The sequence below is a fragment of the Anopheles ziemanni genome, chromosome 3 (genome assembly GCF_943734765.1).
Source record: "Anopheles ziemanni chromosome 3, idAnoZiCoDA_A2_x.2, whole genome shotgun sequence".
NCBI lineage: Eukaryota > Metazoa > Arthropoda > Insecta > Diptera > Culicidae > Anopheles > Anopheles ziemanni.
Genome location: NC_080706.1, coordinates 30,166,606 through 30,185,737, shown reverse-complemented (window position 1 = coordinate 30,185,737; position 19,132 = coordinate 30,166,606). Strand labels below are relative to the sequence as shown.

The window sequence follows — 19,132 nt, the reverse complement described above, 5'->3', positions numbered from 1 at the left end:
TGGACACATAGAAAACAATGTCTGCAAGGATCGTTGGACCAGATAGATCATCCCAGAAGGCGGCGTCTGCAGGACACAAGCTACTATGCCTCCATGGCGACACATTTTGCTATCCGGGAGCGTAGTTCCATTTTTCCAATGAATACAACTTTCCTTGTCGTGGAGAGGAACAGTTTCCTTTGGCAGTAGCTTGAAGGCCGAAGCGATCAATAATGAACTTATGACTGCCTGCGGCGGGATGTTTTCGACCGCTGAGGATGTGCCGCTTTTCTATGCTTTGCCAGCATGGGAAAGTTGCGATACGTCGCGTCGCACTGATCACATTTATGCGAATCTTGGCTCTGATGCACCGCATGGTGAGCCTTCAGTTGTCCCGCTTGTCGAAATGATCGCTTGCACTGGGTACACTTGAACGGCATTTCACCAGTGTGGACCATCAAGTGACGGGTCAGATTTTTCTTAGCCGTAAAGTTTTTCTGACAGATATCGCACGTGTGACTAACGGATCGTTCCGATGGATCGTCATTCTTGCAAGGTTTCCGTTTTGCCCTTTGTCGGCCCCCTTGCCCGGAGTTGTCAGCCGTTGGCTTTTGTTTCGTCTTGAAGCGATGCATTTTTCGCTCGTGCGTTAAACTATTGCACCGCGTTGCAAAACGCAACGGGCAGACGCGACATTGAAAAGGCCGATCACTGTTGTCATGCATACCGATGTGCTTGCTGGCTTCACGTACCGATTTGAATACTAGCCCGTTGCATTCCTTGCACGTGTAAGGCACTTGCGTGAAATGTTCCGGTAGATGATGGGTAAATTCGATCGCGTCTTGAAAGATGCGCCCACAAAAGTAACATTTGTTTACCGGAATACGTGCGACTGTTGTTGCTGGAACTGCTTGTTCATCAAGCCGAGGTACTTCTGGGGTATCATTTCCGGAACTATTTTCGGGATCTGGCTCTATCGTTAGTAGCACACCGAAATCATCCTCATACGCTTCCTCGATGTTAAGTATCATGATTTTTTCCGTGTTTTTATCCGTTATGCTAGCGTGCGTTGATAGAAGTTCTTCGCATTGTTTCTCTCCAATGTTTGTTAGGTTTTTATCCGATGCTGCTTCGGTATCTTGTCGCGCCAGTCCATTTTCAGGCATACTAACTTCGTACACTTCGAACGTGTCATTTTTATCATCTACACTCGCGTTATCCTGTAGCCAGGCTTGAAGTTTACGATTATTTTCGATGAAAAGTTGCCGCATCTTGCGAACCGTATTTATACGGTTGACACACTCTAGGCAAACGGACAACAGTCGATCAGCTTTTTGAACCTACAAAGCAAGGAATGAAATTAAATTAGTTTACCAATTAGAGCATCCTGGGGACGACTCCAATAATCACCTTCACAGAGAATAGTTCGTCAATGAGATTTACTAAAACACTACCCTGGTAGGTATCGAATACGGAAAATATAAGCGCATCCAAAGGAGGCTCCTGAAGACACAATCTACAGCAGGAAACTGTTAAATTGTCCATCATAATCAACTTTAACGGCACTAATTTTAGGCTTGGAACACTTCTCAAATTCGACAACAACAAATATATCAAACGGTAAACAACAGAAACCCTTTGGAAACGGTTATACGGCTGTTTGAAGCCCCTTTGGAAACTCCCAAAAAATGCCTAACATTTGAATGGGATGGAAAATGGGTTAATTTTTATTTGTTCCTCTCCATTCCATATTCAATCGCTTCACTGATCGAATACTCTTGAATGCTTCTAAATAATGTTTCATTAACAGGTTCTTCAAGAACTTTGTAGAAAATCGTTACAAGAACTACACAAGATCTAAAGAAAGGAAGAAGAGGGAAGGTATGCGGCTAGGCAAGAAATGTCACATTTTCAAAACAAACTTCTCGTACTCTGAAAAAGTAGGCAACAATAAGTACACAAACTCACAACAATGGTGAAAATAGGGCTGCAAATTAAAGTAACGCTTGAAAACATCGACGAATTGAAAACCAGTCATCCCAACTACTCATTTTTCCTTAAAATTAAATGCTCGAACTGTGGTGAGGTGTCGGACAAGTGGCACGACCTCACCGAAAGCGATCACGTCAACGAGGATTCACGGAACCCAAAAGGATTCAATTTTTACATGAAATGTCGAATGTGCTCTCGCGAAAACAGTATCGACATAATCGAAGGATCCAACGGTAAGGTCGGTTGGAGGTTGAAAAGGTAAAAGTTTAAGATCTTTGTCGTATTCTTCGCAGCCAGCTACACAGCGGAAGACGCAGGAAAGAAGAAGACTATCGTCGCATTCGATTGTCGAGGCGTAGAGCCGGTCGAATTCAGTCCTCGTTCTGGATGGATTGCTAAGGCCAGCGAAAACGGGCCAACGTTCGAAGATATTGACCTATCCGAGGATGATTGGGTAGAATATGACCAGAAGAATAACAACTCTGTCGGAGTGTACGAGTTTGAACATGAGTTCATAAAAATGAAAAAGTAAAGCGAGAAGGAATAAAAATCAAGAAATAAATGAAGTGGTTTGTAGGGATTGAGCCGAGCTGGATGAATAATTAGAAAAATAGTAATAATGAACGAATTGATAAACGAATGAATTATGAATGCGAGGCAACGAAACATTAAAAATGAAATTTATCGCTAGATAGCTGGCAACGAAAATTAGAAGAGCGATGGCCTACTACTGAACCGAGATTGATCTGCAGATGGCAAAAGATGGAACAAAGTAGACATTGAAAAACGGAAAGGGTTGAACCATCAGTCTTGTGATTGAATTTGACGAGAGTGGATAGTGAAAATGAAACAAGTAGTTGAATTTGGAAGTGAAATATAATGAAATAGATAAATAATCCGTGAGATCACGACATGGTTATAGTTGTGATTGGTTATAATCTTTAGCAGTTCGAACTTACTTCACACCTAATTCTCTTTTGCATAATTGGCGAGGCAGCGGAACGTAATAAAATTACTGTTGGATGACAAATTGTGGATAGGCTACCAAAAATATATTCAATTTTAAATATAGAATGATGGCGGCTAAAAGAAAGCATAGAGCCGTCAACACAACTGGAAAGGCGGCTAATTTGCCAGACGCCGCGTCTAATGTAGTGATGGAAAATTTGTTCGGATCTACACAGAAGTGGGTCCATAGATCCATCTCTATGATTGATATAAATTTTAAAATAAATTACAATGTACTTTAGGAGTACGTTTAGGTGGCCAGATTTTTTTGGGCATTTAGATCGCTAAAATATACTGAAATTTATCCAAAGTGATGTTTTATTATGTTTTTCTAGGCGATGATATGAACTTCTTCATTGGCCAGTTCCTAAAGCATAATGGAACGTTTCGGATTTGCACCCAGTGCAGAGAATCCCTTCCGTTCCAAGTTGTGAACAATTCGTGATCGAATACATCAATCCAGCAGCAGCTCACCTAAGATAGCAGACAGCCGAGCAATCAAAATCCGTGTTTCAGGGAAACCAAAATAACCCGGAAATCCGATTGTCCCGTCGTAAAGAAAGCGCTCCGCGTTTTCTTTGGCGAATCTCTCGCCGTTCGCCCGTGCCAGTTTGTGTCGGGGGCAAGTGACGGCTACAAATTTTCCCCCGAAGGTGGCAACACTCTGAAGTGCGCGGTACGCGGAAGTCGCTAGAATCGCCGTGTTGTTCCCCGTGATCCGTTGCCACGGAGTTTGGCGAGAGTGTCGACCGTAATAATTCGATAGGCCAGTATCAACGCTACACGATATCGGCGGGTGCTTGGCCGAATGCGCGAGCCGCCTGATTAGTGTTGTTTACCTTCGTCGTGCCACGGCTCCGCGCCGTACGAAGAGGTGCGTGCTACGGCCAAAGAAAAAAGCGCTTGTTTACCATCTCATCCGAGGGGCGGGAGCTTGGTGTGCTGTGCGAGACGACTTTAAAATCGCTGCTTGCGACGTTCCGGGATCAGGTCGGCGCTTGCTGCGTTAAGAATATCTGTTCCGTGCGTTCCAGCAGCAGCTGGTTACCCTGGTCACCAGAATATAGTATGGTAAGGTGAGAGTGCTGCAAGCTTGGATTTCTCCTAGTGCGAAATAGTGCGAAAGAGAGCAGGCGAGGCGATTGCCGCTGGCATTTGTTATCGTCCCGCCGTCCCGGATCGTGCACGGAACGCGCATACCGCGCCGGGTTGTTTTTGGCTCCATTCACGCGCCTCCCAGATGCTGGTGTTACCCTGAGTGAGCGTGTGCTTTTTGGGGGGTGGTGGCCTGGAGTGGAATGCTGTACGATTATCAGCCACAAATTTATCAGCCAGGAGCAGTAGGAGGATTAGGAGTGACAGCCGTGATGCCGAAGAAGGAGTCGAAGTCCGATGAAGGCGGCCGTAAGACCAAGATGAGCCAGGCTGCTGCGGCCAAACTGGAACAACAGCAGCAGCAGCAGCAACAACAGCAGCAGCAACAACAGCAGCAACAGCAGCAGCAGGTATAATAAATTCTCTTGCCACTTGCTGGGGTTCCAGGTACTTGACTCATGTTTGTTTTCATCTGATTCGCAGGACGACGGAACGGGCATGAAAGGGGGCCCAGTTTCGGGTCGGCCCGGTTCGGTAGGGCCCGGCGGTCCGGGTGGCATGAAAGCGTCGGATGCATGCAGTATTAACGCCGGGGGCGGTGGCGGAGGTGGCCCACTCGGCAACAGCGGTGTGCTGGATGCGCTTGGCAAGGGCCCGGTGATGGGTGGCGGTCCGGGTGGCCCGATGGATGGGCATCCGCTCGATGGCAAGATGAACCCCGGTCTGGCCGGCATGATGGCAGGAAGCAAGCCATCGAACAAGCTCGAATACACGCAGCAGCAGAGCCAAATATTCGTGTTCTCGACCGCGCTGGCCAACAAGGGCGCCGAAGCGGTGATGAATGGCCAGTTCAACTCTATCATTGCATATCACTGCGCGCAGATGCAAAAGCAGAACCGACTCGGTGGGCCAGGGCCAGGGGACGACATGAGTGGGAACAGCATCGGACCGGGCGCCATGTCGCCGTGGATGGATCACGGGCATGGCCACGGGTCACCCGATCACCATATGGGACCGGGGCCGCGTGGCATGGGAGGTGGAGGACCGGACGGGATGAAAAAGTCCGCTACCATCCATCATACGGCAAGCAACTCGTCCTGTCTCGAGAACGATGGCTCGTCGGTAGGAATGTTCGGCGGACCGGACGGGCATATGGCACCGCACCACATGCGCATGGGCGGACCGGGCGGTCCGGGGGACCCTTCCGGAGTGATGGGTGGTAAGAAGTCGGCCACCATTCATCACACACCGAACACCGCGTCCTGTATGGATCCGGACGGTGGCAGCGGGTTACCGATGTATCCCAACGATGGTCACGGTCACGGTATGCGCATGAACCCGGACGGGTCGATGTCGAAACCTTCCACCATTCACCATACGCCTAGCTCGTGCATGGAAGGTGGTGACGGAGGTGGTGGCGATCCGACCGGAGGTGGACATCCGGTGGTAAAAATGGGCAATCCGTCCCCCGTCGGTTCGCACATCTCGCCCAGCGGAGGCGGCGGTCCCGTGATGGGTGGTCCCGGACCCGGCCCAGGTCCCGGTCCCGGTGGAAGCCACTCGAGCTCGACGATAATCGACCAGATGAACTCGTTGGTGGCGTCGCTTCCGCTCATGAAGGGCGGCAACGTGCTGTCACAAAGCCGGGGTCATCCGCAGCCTTCGCTGCAGGGTGTGAAAGTGCCGGACGAGAATTTAACACCCCAGCAGCGGCAACATCGCGAACAACAGCTGGCTACCTTGCGGCAGATGCAGAAGATGTTCTTCCCCGAGCAGCGCGGTGGCGTTGGACCTGGCGGCATGGGCGGCATGGGTGGTATGGATCCGCACGGTATGGGCATGAGGCCCCAGTTTCGGGGGCCCGCCGTCGGTGGTGGTGGAGGAATGCCACCGGATTTCGGTGGCCCTCCGAACCGCCCGCTTAATCCCGCCTTCATGAACACTCCGCTTGGCAGCGGGATGGGAGGACCGGATGGTGGACCCGGACCGGGGCCCGGCATGATCAACGAGCAGATTCCCCCGATGCAATACAACAAACCGAACATGATGAACCCGGGCATGTATGGCGGGGGTGGCGGTGGAGGCGGCATGGGCGGTGGCCACGGCGGTGGACCGATGGGTGGTGGGCCAATGGGAGGACCGATGGGTGGACCCATGGGAGGCCCGGGTGGTCCCATGGGTGGCGGCGGGCCGATGGGTGGACCGATGAACCGGATGTACAAAGCAGACCCCGATCCTATCTTTCCCCCCATGACGGAAATGGGATATGGCGGAGGAGGCGGCGGGGGAGGTGGAGGAGTCATGAACAACCACGGGCCGGGCATGTTCAATCCCGGAATGCAGCAACGAATGGGTATGCCACCTGGCGCCGGTGGACCCGGACCCGGCGGCGGTGGAATGTCGATGGGTGGTGGCGGTGGCCATATGATGGGCGGTCCAAAGATGGGTCCCGATCCGTCGATGCTCGGTGGTCCCATCCCCCAGTCGCCCCTCATGGACGACGACCTCAGCAAGGGTGCAATGCAGCAACAGCAGCAGCAGCAACAGCAACAAATGATGCTTCCCGCAAATCCTCCTCTTCCGCAACAGCAGCCCGGAACACCCACCGGTGGTGGCGGTGGGGGCAGTAATGGTGGCCCAATGTCGGTCGGTGGTATGAACTCGGTTGGTGGTGCGAACGGTACGACGAACAACAATGGCAAGACGAAAGAACCGTCCGTATCGCCGGAGCAGCAGGGCGGCCCAGGGTCAAACCAGCAGCAGCAGCAACAGCAAGGACCTGGCAGTCAACAGGGACCGCTGACGCCACAAACACCCCAAGGAGGGCAGCAGACGCCGGGTCAACCCCTCACACCACAGACATCGATGGCTGGCTCGTAGATCCACGTCCATGGCATACGACGGGCCACTGCAAGTCAGCGCAGCACGGGAGCATCCTTAATGTATGCACGAGAGAGCAAGAGAGACAGCTACCGCAAGAAGGATCTAACGAAAGTGAAAGATGCTCCCTCTATTCGCTGCCTATTGATGGTGGGTGTGGAGGCCGATGCGTGCGACGGCTGAGATTGTTTTTTGTCCCTCGAACACATCCTTCCCCCAGCCCACGTATACTTACACACATACAGCCACAAATACACACCTACACAAGGACACACACATGAGCAACAAATCTGCCTTATCACTACCGATGAATACGAGCAAAGCAAAACCAAGTTTAAAATGAAGAATAACAAAACCAGAAAATAAGAAGCAAACAATTATACGAAAAGAAAATTTGAACCGAGTTAAAACAAAACATAGAAACAGACAAAAAAGGAGCTAATGGAAAAGTAAACGCTAGTAAAACAGTGTGAAATAAGAAACAAATGCATGTAGAAGAGCAAAGGAAAGAGAAGCATAAACAAGTGACGAGAGGCAAAACACAGCGAGATGCAAAAGAATTTATCGCTAACCCTGTGAGCCAAGGTCCTGGGGTGCTGCTGGTGAGCAGAACTCTTTTCTGCCCACAATTCTTTTTGCCAGTATTTTGGTCGTGCGATTTTTCTCCACTTAGTTACAGCATTTTACTGTAAAACAACACAACACCCCATGCAATCGACTGCCCACCTGCCGTTCGAATCTTTCGTTACTCCGTAGAAAGCAGACAGTGGACGAGCATTTTTACTAGACCTAATTTAGCTAAATTAACAAACTCTACTGATTGCCCGTTTCTTCTTCGGGGTTTTCCATTACCTCGCCCCCACGCGTCTTGAAAAAAGTATCCAAGGGCAACCATATACTTTGGGCATCGGTAAGAGAAGCCACCCTTGCCTGTCAGGTTTTTAAAATGTTTCCTTTGATGCAAAAAGACACCAACATTTTACCTCAAACAAAGGGTGCGAAGATGGCGGTGTTAGGTTATTAGCCTCCGAAACCCGCAATGATGGTCGCGTTTTATCAATTAATTGTGTCCATAGTTGAAAGATAAATCCATTTTTCTATGATTCAGTTTTTTCTCTTCAATGTGTGCTAACTACATTTAATTATTATGCTACGATATCGAACCTCTAAACACACACAAAAAAGCAATATTTACTTACACACCAGCTGTTTAAAACAGGGATAGAAAACGAAACTGACAAATGTTACTTCAGTAGAATTTGTAGGAAAAAAAAACACTGGTAAAAGTGCTCAGTAAGAAATGGGCAAAAGGTAGTGGTGCCGCTACTACCCAGTTTATTGAAGCACGTTTAGCCGTGTTGTATTAACAGAATTACAACCCCAGCTCAAAACAGAATACAATCGTCAACAACCGCACCGAGAAGCAATGGTCCACCGAATCCCGTTGGGGTTTCCTCTTGGTATATGGATTTAGTTAGCGCATCCTTGCAACGCTTTGGCTCTCGTCCCTCGTCAGGCGGAAGAAATCGAGTGTGTGGGGTTTCAAATAACACCCAAGTCAGACAGAAATACACACGCAGACAAATAATAAACACACAAGAAAACAACCAGAACCCGCAGCAAGATGGAAATTGAGAAGGAATATTTAGCGAATAAGTATTAACAAGAAGATCTTTAAAGTGTTGAATAAAAAAAAAGTGTAATAATTTTATCCCGTCTCTGTTGCTCGAGTCCATGAACGATTTGACCAAAAAACCGAACACCGAAAAAAAAAAAAAATTGTTGGGCATGTTTTCGTTCCACAACTATCTTTTTCGGAAACTATTCCATATAATTAATTTATAGAATTTTTCGTGGAACATTTTTTTCATCATTTCATGGTAATTACTTACCTGTAATCGAATTTTGTTATCAAATTTCTAAACGTTTTCTAGTTCACATTTTACTTGTTTATTGTTTCACTATGTACAATGGTATTCCGCCTTAGAATTTCTTCATACTGTCCTGTTTCTGTTTAACTTTCCGGAAGAGTTTGAAAACAGCTCGATGTTGTTTTACGGCACATTTTATGTTCTTGTTGCGTTATTTCTTGCGCGCTGTATTGTGGACACATTTCGAAACCGAATTGAAAAACAAAAATGAATGAAAAAGCAACGCCAGACTACTTCAAAGAAATTAAAATCTGTGGACGCATTTTGGTTCGAGCTCAAAACGACTGAATAATCTTTTTGATGTGCCCAATGTGCCAATATATCCCGATTTATGCTATTCACCAAACGCGCGAATACATGATGCATCATTGTTGCTATTTTTCCTGCTACCATAATTGTGAAACGGTACTCGACAAGACAACAGGAGTGGTTAAACGGAATCCCTACCGACACAAGACACACTCTATATTACATCACCACGCGAAGCGTTACGGTCTGCCCGAATAATGCTCAGCCTTGCACGAGCAGCAAGGAACACCACCAGGTTTGTTTGCGTATTCGTTAGTTTATCGTTTGGAAATAAATTATCTATATACCTAACACCTTACCGCAGGGGGTATCGAGAGGGTCGACCAAACCCAACCATTCCTCGGGGACGCGGGGGAAAACAAAAAAGAATACACGACGACGCAGCCAGCGGAGAAAAACATAACATAAAAATACAACATCACAAAAAGTACTGCACACATGCATTATCCTTTAGATCTGTGCGCGATGGGAAAGTAAGGATGTGGTCGACGAAATTTAAACTGCTTCTTGAAACCATATCGTGCTTTTGCCCTATGGCAAGTTGGAAACATGTACAACAAATTGATTAAATACTTATATCAAACGCATTGGTGCCGCAATGTGGTGAAATATTCGATTGCACAGGTGACGTTCCGCATGGGAAAGGAGTTCGAGATATCTAAACTAGGAAAAAGCCATATCTAAATACATACATAAGCTCACTTTCACGTTATTAATTTGCGCAACGCTGACCGGATCGCATGGTTGGTAAATGATCTTTTGCAAACTATCTTCTCTTAGGGTACGTTATAACCTGTTTAACGAACGGTTTCACAAGCAGTCGTGTTGAGTATGGTCGAGTGAGCCTGCTTTAAAAAAAAAACAAACCTATAATCGATCCTTGTCCTACCGATGCAACCCTAAATAACCGAAGGTCTTATGCGCCAAACGTCACACCATTGCGCTAATGAACCTTACCGGACTGCTCCTGACGACCTGTGGCGTGCGGAGAACATATTGGAAGCATTCATCTAAACCAGAGCTTCAACCGCAGTGCATCCACACCGTTCAGATAGTAGTGAAACAGTCGTTTATCCCGTACGAAACCAAGATTTTCATACAGCCGTAGTGCCGGCTGATTCGTTATTTCCGTCTCCAGTACTACCTCGTCAGCGTTATCCTCAACCATGACCTGTGCAGGCAAGAAAAAAGAAAAGAAATTGAAACAACCCTGCCAACAATTATCATCATCCGCCCGATTCCTTCGTTCCGTACTTGTATTGCCTTCTGCACGAGTGTGGTTCCGATTTTCAGCTTCCGGTAGTCCTTATCAACCGCTAGCATTGCGATGTAACCGCGACGCGTGTCCTGCCGGTGAATGTCCAACTTGCACACAATTGCACCGACGCAAGTGTCGCCATGCAGTGCCAGGAAGCATAACTTTGGCCAGTTGTGTATGAAGTATCGATAGGTGTAGATCGAGTACGGCTCCGAGAGGTCCTTCTGGATCAGGGACATGATGGCGGGCATCTGGCGTTCCGATTCGTACACCTGGTACGTGATCTGCACCGGAGCATCGCTGGGTTGATTTTTCCCAGACGTTTCTCCTACTTCGGCTGCATCCGATGAAGCGGGTGGTGAGGCAATGGATGAGGTAGGCGCATCCAGAACTGATTGAGAGCTAGAGCCGTTCGGGTCATTTCCAGCGTGAGAACAAGATTCCGCAGGTTTTGTTTTTCCCTCAACACCGCATGTGTCATGCAGATTTCCGATGTGGGCCACATCTTGCGTTTGCCTATTCCTGCTAGGTTCCACGCTCTTGTGTTCTACCTTTTCATGCACCTCAATGTCCTCCTGACCGTTGATTTTACAATCCACATTTGATGTTTGTGCTTTTTTCGCCTGACTACTGCGATGCTTCTTTTTTGAACCCTTCCCCGACGGTTCTTTGTCACCCGTTGTTATTTTGTTGCTGCCTTCCTCCTGCGCTGACCGGTGCCCGGATTTGTCCTCATGCTTTGGCAGTCCATTTGTTAAGCCATTGCGACTAATTTGAACACACTCTTCCAGCTTCTTGCTGATTGCATCAACAGACGTCGCACCGAATGCATCATCGTCCGCTGGCAGTCCATTGCTGTGACTACCCTTATGATTACTACTACTGCTACTGCTGCCAAACGTGCTACACTTACTATTTACATTTTCTCCATTCGCCTCCACCATCGACGTAGCAACCTTTGGCAATGGTACCAATTCTGCGCTGAGTTTTTCTACCGCCGTCGCCTTCGCCAGTGTTGCGTCTATCTTCAGCTCGGACTCTGCATCCTCACGGTGACTATTTTTAGCTTTACTTTTCCTTTTGGTTTTTTTCCGTCCGGCACCGGTGGTCGCTGCCGCCACCGTATTGGCGTTGTCCTCCGACAGCGATACGTTGCCATTGGTAAGTTTCGTTGCGCTGCCCTTCGTGTCCGTCGGAAGATCGTCCCGCCCGATAACATCCATCCGGGATGAAGATGGATTAGTTTTTACGCGTTCGTCCACGCGATCGAAGAGGACGAACTGGATGCACAATGATGCGTGCTTGTAGTAAAGTGCAATTCACGGACTATGCAGTTTTCTTCAACCGTTCCCCACCTTTCACGCTTCCTGCTGCAAGTACGCTAGTACACTCGGGGAAAGGCACCGTTGCTACGGCCCTATATTAGCTGGATGTTAATTTTTTGTTGATCTTTGATCTAGCAGGCGCGCCTCGTAATCAATAGCATCTTATTTGTTCACTTATTTTTCCTTTTCCCAACTTTCCTAAACTGGGAGTAAACCAGGAAACATTCGACTTCGTCAGAGACTGCACAACAAGCTTTCACTAGCTGCCTTCCAGACTGGAATAATGCATGTTAGCAACGAATGTACGGCATTCGGTAAAGTCGCTACAATGGAAAATAGGACAATATCCTATGTGGTCCTTTTCCGTGATCGTCTATTTTTCCGTAATCTTTCTTTTCCACTACTACTGCTGCTATTGCAGACCACTATTCCTTTACTTCTTGCACGTCTCGTTTGACATTCTACAAACGAACTGACAATTGCGTGGTCAACTGTTGACTAATGGTCGAAAACTCACCGTCTTTCATCAGTATACCTAAACTACGCCAAGCGATAGATACGGGAGGATAATGTAGAGCAACATTGTACTAGGCACAGATAACCTGTAATTTGCGTGCAATTGACAAGATGATTGATACGGTTTTGGGGAACAAAAAAGAAAACATTCCCGGAGTGTTGAGAAAAACCATTATTTTATACTATCTGCGTTATGCAGATGGCTGAAACATATTTTACATAGAATATTTAAACTATCCTCCGAATGTTGAAAGCAGGAATCATGGTTTTATCATTCCTTGCATGTCGAAAAATTAGCAGAAGAAAAATACAAAAACAACTTTGACAACACTGTAAACCATTTGTTTACTATTTAAAACCACATTGATTTCACAGATTACACCTTTTTTAGACGAGAAAGAAGATGTAATATTGAAGAAATCAGAATAATCAGTACTGAAGAATGTAGTTAAAAAAGATTGAAAGCTGCTAGCTCCGTTAACATTTATGTACAAACCGCGTCGTTTGTAGTCTCTTTCGTTGCTTTAACTCGTGAGTGAAAGAGATGGACGGACAGCGCTGGGTCGTTTTATCCGAAACTAGTTTGAAAAGATCGATTTCAAACTACCGTTGCCCTGAGCTGACCGTACACTTTAGCTGTACAATCCTCCGATAACGCAACGGTATAAACGAAATCGAACCGGGGGACTAGTCTGTCAAAACTTCTTGAGTGTCATGAAGTCTTCTTCTTCTTCTTCGAAGACGACCCCGACGATGGTGAAACTAGTTCTATCAGAACCCATCAGACAGAACCGGACGACCGAATCGACTCCGTGGGACGGCGTTTTGGTTGAATTGGAGTGTGTTTTTTTATCCCGTGGCATCCAGCAAAACGCCTCGTGCAAAAATCGTATGTGCGGCGAGGATTTGCGCCAGCAGGCAAACCGTCTCAGCAGTGTGTTCTCGAACCAGTAGAACCAAGCGTTCAGAGCACCAGCTAACCTCGGGTTTGCAGGCCTGTGTAGTGCAAAGTGTATACATCCGATGGTGGTCGCAGTGACCGGACAGAGTTTGGGTGCACAGTGTAAGTTCGATAAATTGTTGTCCGTCCACAACGTTTACTGCGATGGTACGAAAAACGGTCAGATTTGTTTTTTTTCTTCTTGCGTGAAAAAGCATTTTCTCGCAAAGATTTTCCATCTCTCCAAAACGGGAGATTCCATGGGGAGTTCCAATTGCGACAAAGCCATTGCCTGCCATTGCCGGGGCGACGACTGTCTTGTTCTTTGCCGCCGTAGTGCTGTTCTTCCCATTATTTGTCCTACCGGGGAGCCCGGAATTGAACGGATCGGCTAGGTTCTTGTGTGTGGTTGCGTTTTAGTTGCCCGATCGCAGTACACTACTACATCGGCGATGTTCGCGAGCAAAGAGCAGCTTGCTTGGCGTTGTACCATATGCACGACATGGAGGCGGTGTAGTCGCGCTAGAAGGCTTGTAAGAACGGATGATTGAACTCCCAGAGCACACATACGGCAAGAACACACCAGAGCAGCACACCGCCGCACACGGTTCCGCCGTGCCTTCAGGTACCTTGCGATGCGGTGGCTTCAAGAATTCTTTCTCTCTGTCCTTCGCACTTGATCGCGTCAAGAGAGGAAAAGGGCCGCAACCGACGCAATGGACTTGTGCATTTGCCTGTCCCGTGCACGGCTCGAAGGTAGTGAAGTTCTTGGCGTCACCAGGAGGAGACTGTAGATAGTTTGTTGTATTCTTCCTCTTTACTAAAATAGTAAACGAATGCTGAATGGCGGAAAGGTAGTACTGCTCTGGTACCGTGCACGTAGTAGTAGTGTCGAGCATCTCCGACCGAGGAGCCGATGGTGTTTTGTCCGTTTTGCGAAAAAACAAATGGCGTAACAAAGGCAGAGCGCATCTCCCATTCCTGGTCGTTGCGCCGGAGTGTTATTTTTTCCCCCTGCTGTGTCGAGCTGTTAAAGGATTCCTAGCTCAGCATGCTGAACAGCAATTCTAGCAGGAAATTACACTCCGATACATCAGTTTATTATCCAGCGCTGCATAGGACGCTGTCACATTGTTGTTTTTTTACAAATTCAGGTGTGATACCGAAACAAATTAAGCGTATCACACCTTTTCCGAGTTCCTGAATTTGCTCGATTGTCAAAATTTTCTCGTGTATAATTTTTTTTCACGTATCTGCCTTCCATCACGGTGCTTGTGTGTTCGTTTGGTGCGGCAACCGCATTCTCAATTGGAGAACACGTTCACATATGCACGGGCGCCCTGTCAGAATAGAAAGGAAACCCAACACTCCTGGCTTTTATGCAAGAACAGCAGCATATCGTGATACGGACGGATGGGTTTTGGTCAATTGTGATCAAACTACAGTGGACCACCGTACAAGACAAACAATCGAATCAGGTTGAAGTCGTTTCTTCCCATTTTCCTGCGCGTGGAACATGTTGTTCTCTGCAACTCGACCGAGGAAGCGAAGAACAGTCCTTTTCCATCAATGGAGATAGTGCAATTTATTCACCAGAACTGCGGAACTGAATGCGAACGAAGTTCTACGAACTCGCAGTTTTTTTCTCGAACGAATAGTAAACCGCCTACACGAATCACGTTGAGTTTCATTAACTTTTCCTTTCCGTTTTGCTTCCATCTTTCGTTTTTCTCCCACAGGCTTTCTCAACCAAAACGCATTTCCATCCCGTGTACAGTTAGTGATAAAGTGAGCAACAAATTATCCAGTAAATAAAAGTAGCGCATCACCGCCACCATCTTCATCATCACCACCACCACCACCACCACCGGCGCCACTACTCCCCAATACTCGCTCCCCTCGATCAGTCGTTCGTTCTGGATCACTTCTGCCCGTGTTGTGGGTGAACACATTTGTGTCGATTGGATTTCGTTTCCGTTTCTGTTCTGTATAGAAAAGTGTAAAAATTGTGCAAAAGAAAGCAAAACAAAAAGCTCAAACATTCGTAACGAAAATCGACTGCCTGTAAAGCGTGTAAAAGTAGCGATAATAAACAGCAGTGTGTGACAATTAAAGCATCAGCAAGTGAACTGTAAATACAGGACAAGAGGCGCCCGTTCCGGAGCGCATGTTGGTGTTCTGGGCTGCCATCGCTAGAGCAATTGATGGTAATTTTTCCGGCATCGAAGACGAGAAGCAGCTAAGCAGGCTGAACAAGCATACACCATCAGCATCGTTTATCGGCACACCACCACCGCATTCGACCACAACAGGGAGCATTGTGCGATTTATCCGGGCACCGTCTATCTCTCGCACACGGGACACGCGCACAACACGACGCCTCCCGGTTTTCTCCGAAAACGCGGGACTGTGAAGAGCAAAAGTGCGCTTTTCCATCTCGTCGCGGAGACCGGGCCAGGGTTTTGTGCTTTTCCCTTTTTTGCCCGAGTTCTCCGGTGATCCATCGTTTGCGGCTGCTGCTGCTATATCCTCCTGTGTGTGTGTGTGTATGTGCGCAAAAAGGAGCAGTGCGACAAGACAACCGGCCGGGGTCAACCAGGTGCGTGCGTGCGTGCGTTCGTTTATGCGGTGCGTGTTGTTGCTTGTTGCAGCATAGCAGCACACACAGAGTGAAAAACGGTGCGTTCCTTCTCCTGCCTGGCTGGCCAATGGGGCGCCATTCCATTTGTGTACAGTGTTGTGAGTTGATTGTGCAATAATATATTGTGTACAGTCTCGTGTTCAGTGTGCAGCTTTTGGCATCGGCCTCGTTGTGCGTTTACGTCCCCAACCAACGGGCCAATCTTTGAGGAATCTTCTTCTCGCGAGTGGATACAAACGTGTGTGGTGTGTGCACCGTGTAAAATATACCGCCTTGGTCGTCCACACTGCCGCATTCGAGTCCTCAAGAGTGTGAGATTTCTTCGCCTCAGACAGCGGTCTGTGAATCCCCGACCGAAGAAGGACAGCGGGTTTTGGAAAAGTGCGTCCGCGAGTGTATCCCTTGCTGTAGCTTCCCTCCGGGACGTTCGTTTGTCCATCTCCGCCCTTTGGCGCACAAGTCTATGCGTGTGTGTTTGTGTATAATTGTGTGATTGTGTATAAATGTGATGTGCATTTGCGTGTAGATAAAGGCTCAATTGAATGATTATTCGTTCATCTCGTTTGACCTGAAAGTAGCAGTCGCTAGTTGGAGTTTGTGTAAAGTGTCGTCCGGCGTAGGGGTTTTTATCCGAATCCGAAGCGGAACGAGCCACTTCGCGCGGGTGTACAGTGTTTGCTGCAATCGGCAAGTTTCCTCTTCCATCAATTCAAAGTGTCCCGGGTGCGTCCTGCGTGTGTTTGTGTGTTCTGCGTTCACACCACGGTTCCCTGGCAGTGTACAAAAGGGTGTTTTTAAAAATCCATTTAACGCATTTATCAAAACACAAATCCGACACATTCGGAAAAGTGTTTTCAAAAAGCAAGTGTAGCTCCCGTTTGTCGCAACAAAGCCTCCTTTAGCGACCAGTGTGTGAGTGAAGCACTGCTCAATATATCGAGCTCTTGCAAGAATCGCCGAAGGATCTTGAAAGAAAGTTGCAGCCCGAGGCATAAGAAAGCCTCTGTGACGAATTTGTTTGTTTGTTGTACATAAGTGTGTAAAAGTGTGCACGTTATCTCTGTGAAGCCGCCTACCGCCACACCAGCACAACATAGCCAGCATCCCCCAACAACCAGCAGCAGCAACAGCAGCAGCAGCAGCAGCAGCAATTCTACTGCTGCCCGCGCGTACACGCATACTAGCGGACTTCTTCGCGGCAGTGTGTGCAGTTGTTTTCAAACAAAACACCACGATTTCTCACTGCGCGCATCGCCCCCGGCGCCAAGGGTTAGCAGCGGAAGAAGCAGCGAGCAATAACACCGCCAACGCTTGAAGGAATTCCTACGAAAAACAAGGTGCGTAGCCGAATCGTTGGAGGGATGATAGTTGTACTGCAAAAGCTGATGATTGACCTTATCGAAACGCCGTCCAACTGTTCCGAGATTGACTTTTATGCGATCCAGTCGAGTGGCAAGGACCAGAGTTTATCCTTCCCGTCTAGTTGTTTCTTTTGCTTCTGTATAACTAACTGTACGTTCCTTGAACTTTGAATAAGTTTCTTATAATATGCTTGAAATTGATAATCTACTCAAATTATGTTACCTCAGTAATTAAAATAACTCACCTACAAATGTCAAATATTGTATTTCTTGAATGTAGTTATTGTGGATGCAAAGCAAATATATTGTTGCGTCGCTAGGTTCTGGATGAGATTCACCAGACTGGGTAATTTTAAATCGGTCAGTAGGAAGAATGAAGGATCTTACCTCCTTACCAACAGTTTTAATGTACATTTTTTATTAAAAAAAGGGCCGGTTTAATTCAGCCGCCGGTTCGGTTTTGGCCAGTGGACCGGACATTTTCGACCCCTGGTTTGGAGTAGTTTTGGCTCAAAATGAAACAATAAAACTTTCTTTAAAAAGTTGGATAAAAAGTTTTCTTAAAGCTATCTCTGTACGAGAAATACTTTATGGAGTGTCTAGTTTTAATAATGAAAAAGAAATGGTCGTTAAAGATCATAAAAAGTATTTATTTGAATGTATTTAAAATGTTAGAAATTTGATATTAAACCAATTTTTTATGTTAGTTTCGTATGAGTCTTATCTTTTCTTAGGCTCAAAACCTTTTTAGGAAAATTCATATTGTACAAAACCATATTCCTTCGAGTAATTAGTAGGGTGGACGGAATTTTGTAAAAGCTCTATGCAACCAGTATTCTACACGAAAGGACTATGTAAATTAACAACCAAAAATAGGGATTTCGATACAACACAACGCACAGTTATTAACGACCGCATCTACGTATCTTCAGTAATTCAAATCAACCATTTGTAAAACACCAGAAAAGGCTTATGATTACCGTGGGATTGTCGTTCCTGCACACTAGACACGTTCGTTTCTGTCGTTAGTTACAGTCTGGCCTGCCCCGGCATGATCGAGATTGTTTATGCGATGTGGTTATTAAACCGACTCGAGGAGGAGATACCCGTTGATGGAATGGCGAGGCGAATGATAAGGGTGAAAGCGAACGGGGAAAGGATGGCTCCGCACAGGCCCACCGGTAAACGTAATCGTACTTACAACTGGCATCCTTCCACGTTGTTGCTTCCTCTCTGGGCTGTTTATTCGATTATCTACTGTGTGCGGGTTGTCCTACCGCTGCGTATCACTTTGCATGCGTTAATCATCATCAGCGCGCATCGCCATCAACTCAATCCTCCAGTCTGCGAGGGGGGTTTTTGGTCGATAGAGAGAGACAAAGAGAGTAATAAGGAGGGGTAGATAATCCGGTCATTCGGTTGGAAGGAAATAGATTGGAATCCGTCGACGGAAGTGTCCGGAAGCAATAAACCGTTCCATAGTCTTCCTGCAAGCTGCGAGAGATATGTTTGGCTTCCAATGTGAAACGTGTGAAATAAACACAAACTCTTCATGCTACTCATGTAGGTACTATATGATGGGTTGTATTTTGTCAGTGGTTAGCTCACAAACAAACACACAAGTGATTAAAGGTCAAAAGTTTGGGATGTAAGAATTTCAATCGGGACACCAACCAGACCTACCTATGAGTCGAGCACGAAAAAGAACAGTTTTATTCAACCGAGTTAATAAGAGTGAGATTTATTTTATCGACGGACAATGGCAATAATGCTAATTAATGAATGTGTTATGACTGTGGCAATATCTTACAACTGCATAGACTGAATATGATGTTCGAGGTATTTCATTTCCGTTCTTGGACATATCACACATTTCTGATACAAAGCGGATTCGGTA

General features: G+C 46.9%; 4 protein-coding genes across 4 annotated transcripts; 2 read left to right on the top strand and 2 right to left on the bottom strand.

Moving 5' to 3' along the window:
- Positions 1 to 157: 157 nt before the first annotated feature.
- LOC131284501 (zinc finger and SCAN domain-containing protein 26-like) lies at positions 158 to 1,570 on the bottom strand. Its single transcript, XM_058313361.1, has 2 exons — positions 1,390 to 1,570; positions 158 to 1,319 (listed from the first exon to the last, which is right to left on the bottom strand). Exons 1-2 carry the CDS (start codon positions 1,525 to 1,527, stop codon positions 219 to 221), a joined length of 1,239 nt encoding a protein of 412 aa, XP_058169344.1. The 5' UTR covers positions 1,528 to 1,570; the 3' UTR covers positions 158 to 218.
- Positions 1,571 to 1,906: 336 nt separating this feature from the next.
- LOC131287955 (UPF0587 protein CG4646) lies at positions 1,907 to 2,503 on the top strand. Its single transcript, XM_058317049.1, has 2 exons — positions 1,907 to 2,204; positions 2,265 to 2,503. Exons 1-2 carry the CDS (start codon positions 1,952 to 1,954, stop codon positions 2,501 to 2,503), a joined length of 492 nt encoding a protein of 163 aa, XP_058173032.1. The 5' UTR covers positions 1,907 to 1,951.
- Positions 2,504 to 4,169: 1,666 nt separating this feature from the next.
- Positions 4,170 to 6,954, top strand: LOC131286814 (protein pygopus-like). Its single transcript, XM_058315816.1, has 2 exons — positions 4,170 to 4,484; positions 4,558 to 6,954. Exons 1-2 carry the CDS (start codon positions 4,278 to 4,280, stop codon positions 6,952 to 6,954), a joined length of 2,604 nt encoding a protein of 867 aa, XP_058171799.1. The 5' UTR covers positions 4,170 to 4,277.
- A 3,100-nt stretch (positions 6,955 to 10,054) lies between these two features.
- LOC131284500 (N-alpha-acetyltransferase 30A-like) lies at positions 10,055 to 11,821 on the bottom strand. Its single transcript, XM_058313360.1, has 2 exons — positions 10,449 to 11,821; positions 10,055 to 10,365 (listed from the first exon to the last, which is right to left on the bottom strand). The coding sequence occupies exons 1-2, from the start codon at positions 11,673 to 11,675 to the stop codon at positions 10,201 to 10,203; spliced, it is 1,392 nt and encodes a 463-aa protein (XP_058169343.1). The 5' UTR covers positions 11,676 to 11,821; the 3' UTR covers positions 10,055 to 10,200.
- Between the last annotated feature and the right edge of the window lie 7,311 nt (positions 11,822 to 19,132).

Bases quoted from the DNA above. Each gene is read 5' to 3' on its own strand.
- LOC131284501 (XM_058313361.1), bottom strand. From the start codon at position 1,527: ATGATGGACAATTTAACAGTTTCCTGCTGTAGATTGTGTCTTCAGGAG. The intron at 1,320-1,389 runs GTGATTATTGGA...CTTGCTTTGTAG, and splicing joins ACGAACTATTCTCTGTGAAG to GTTCAAAAAGCTGATCGACT.
- LOC131287955 (XM_058317049.1), top strand. From the start codon at position 1,952: ATGGTGAAAATAGGGCTGCAAATTAAAGTAACGCTTGAAAACATCGAC. The intron at 2,205-2,264 runs GTAAGGTCGGTT...TATTCTTCGCAG, and splicing joins CATAATCGAAGGATCCAACG to CCAGCTACACAGCGGAAGAC.
- LOC131286814 (XM_058315816.1), top strand. From the start codon at position 4,278: ATGCTGTACGATTATCAGCCACAAATTTATCAGCCAGGAGCAGTAGGA. The intron at 4,485-4,557 runs GTATAATAAATT...TCTGATTCGCAG, and splicing joins AGCAGCAACAGCAGCAGCAG to GACGACGGAACGGGCATGAA.
- LOC131284500 (XM_058313360.1), bottom strand. From the start codon at position 11,675: ATGGATGTTATCGGGCGGGACGATCTTCCGACGGACACGAAGGGCAGC. The intron at 10,366-10,448 runs GTACGGAACGAA...TTGCCTGCACAG, and splicing joins TCGTGCAGAAGGCAATACAA to GTCATGGTTGAGGATAACGC.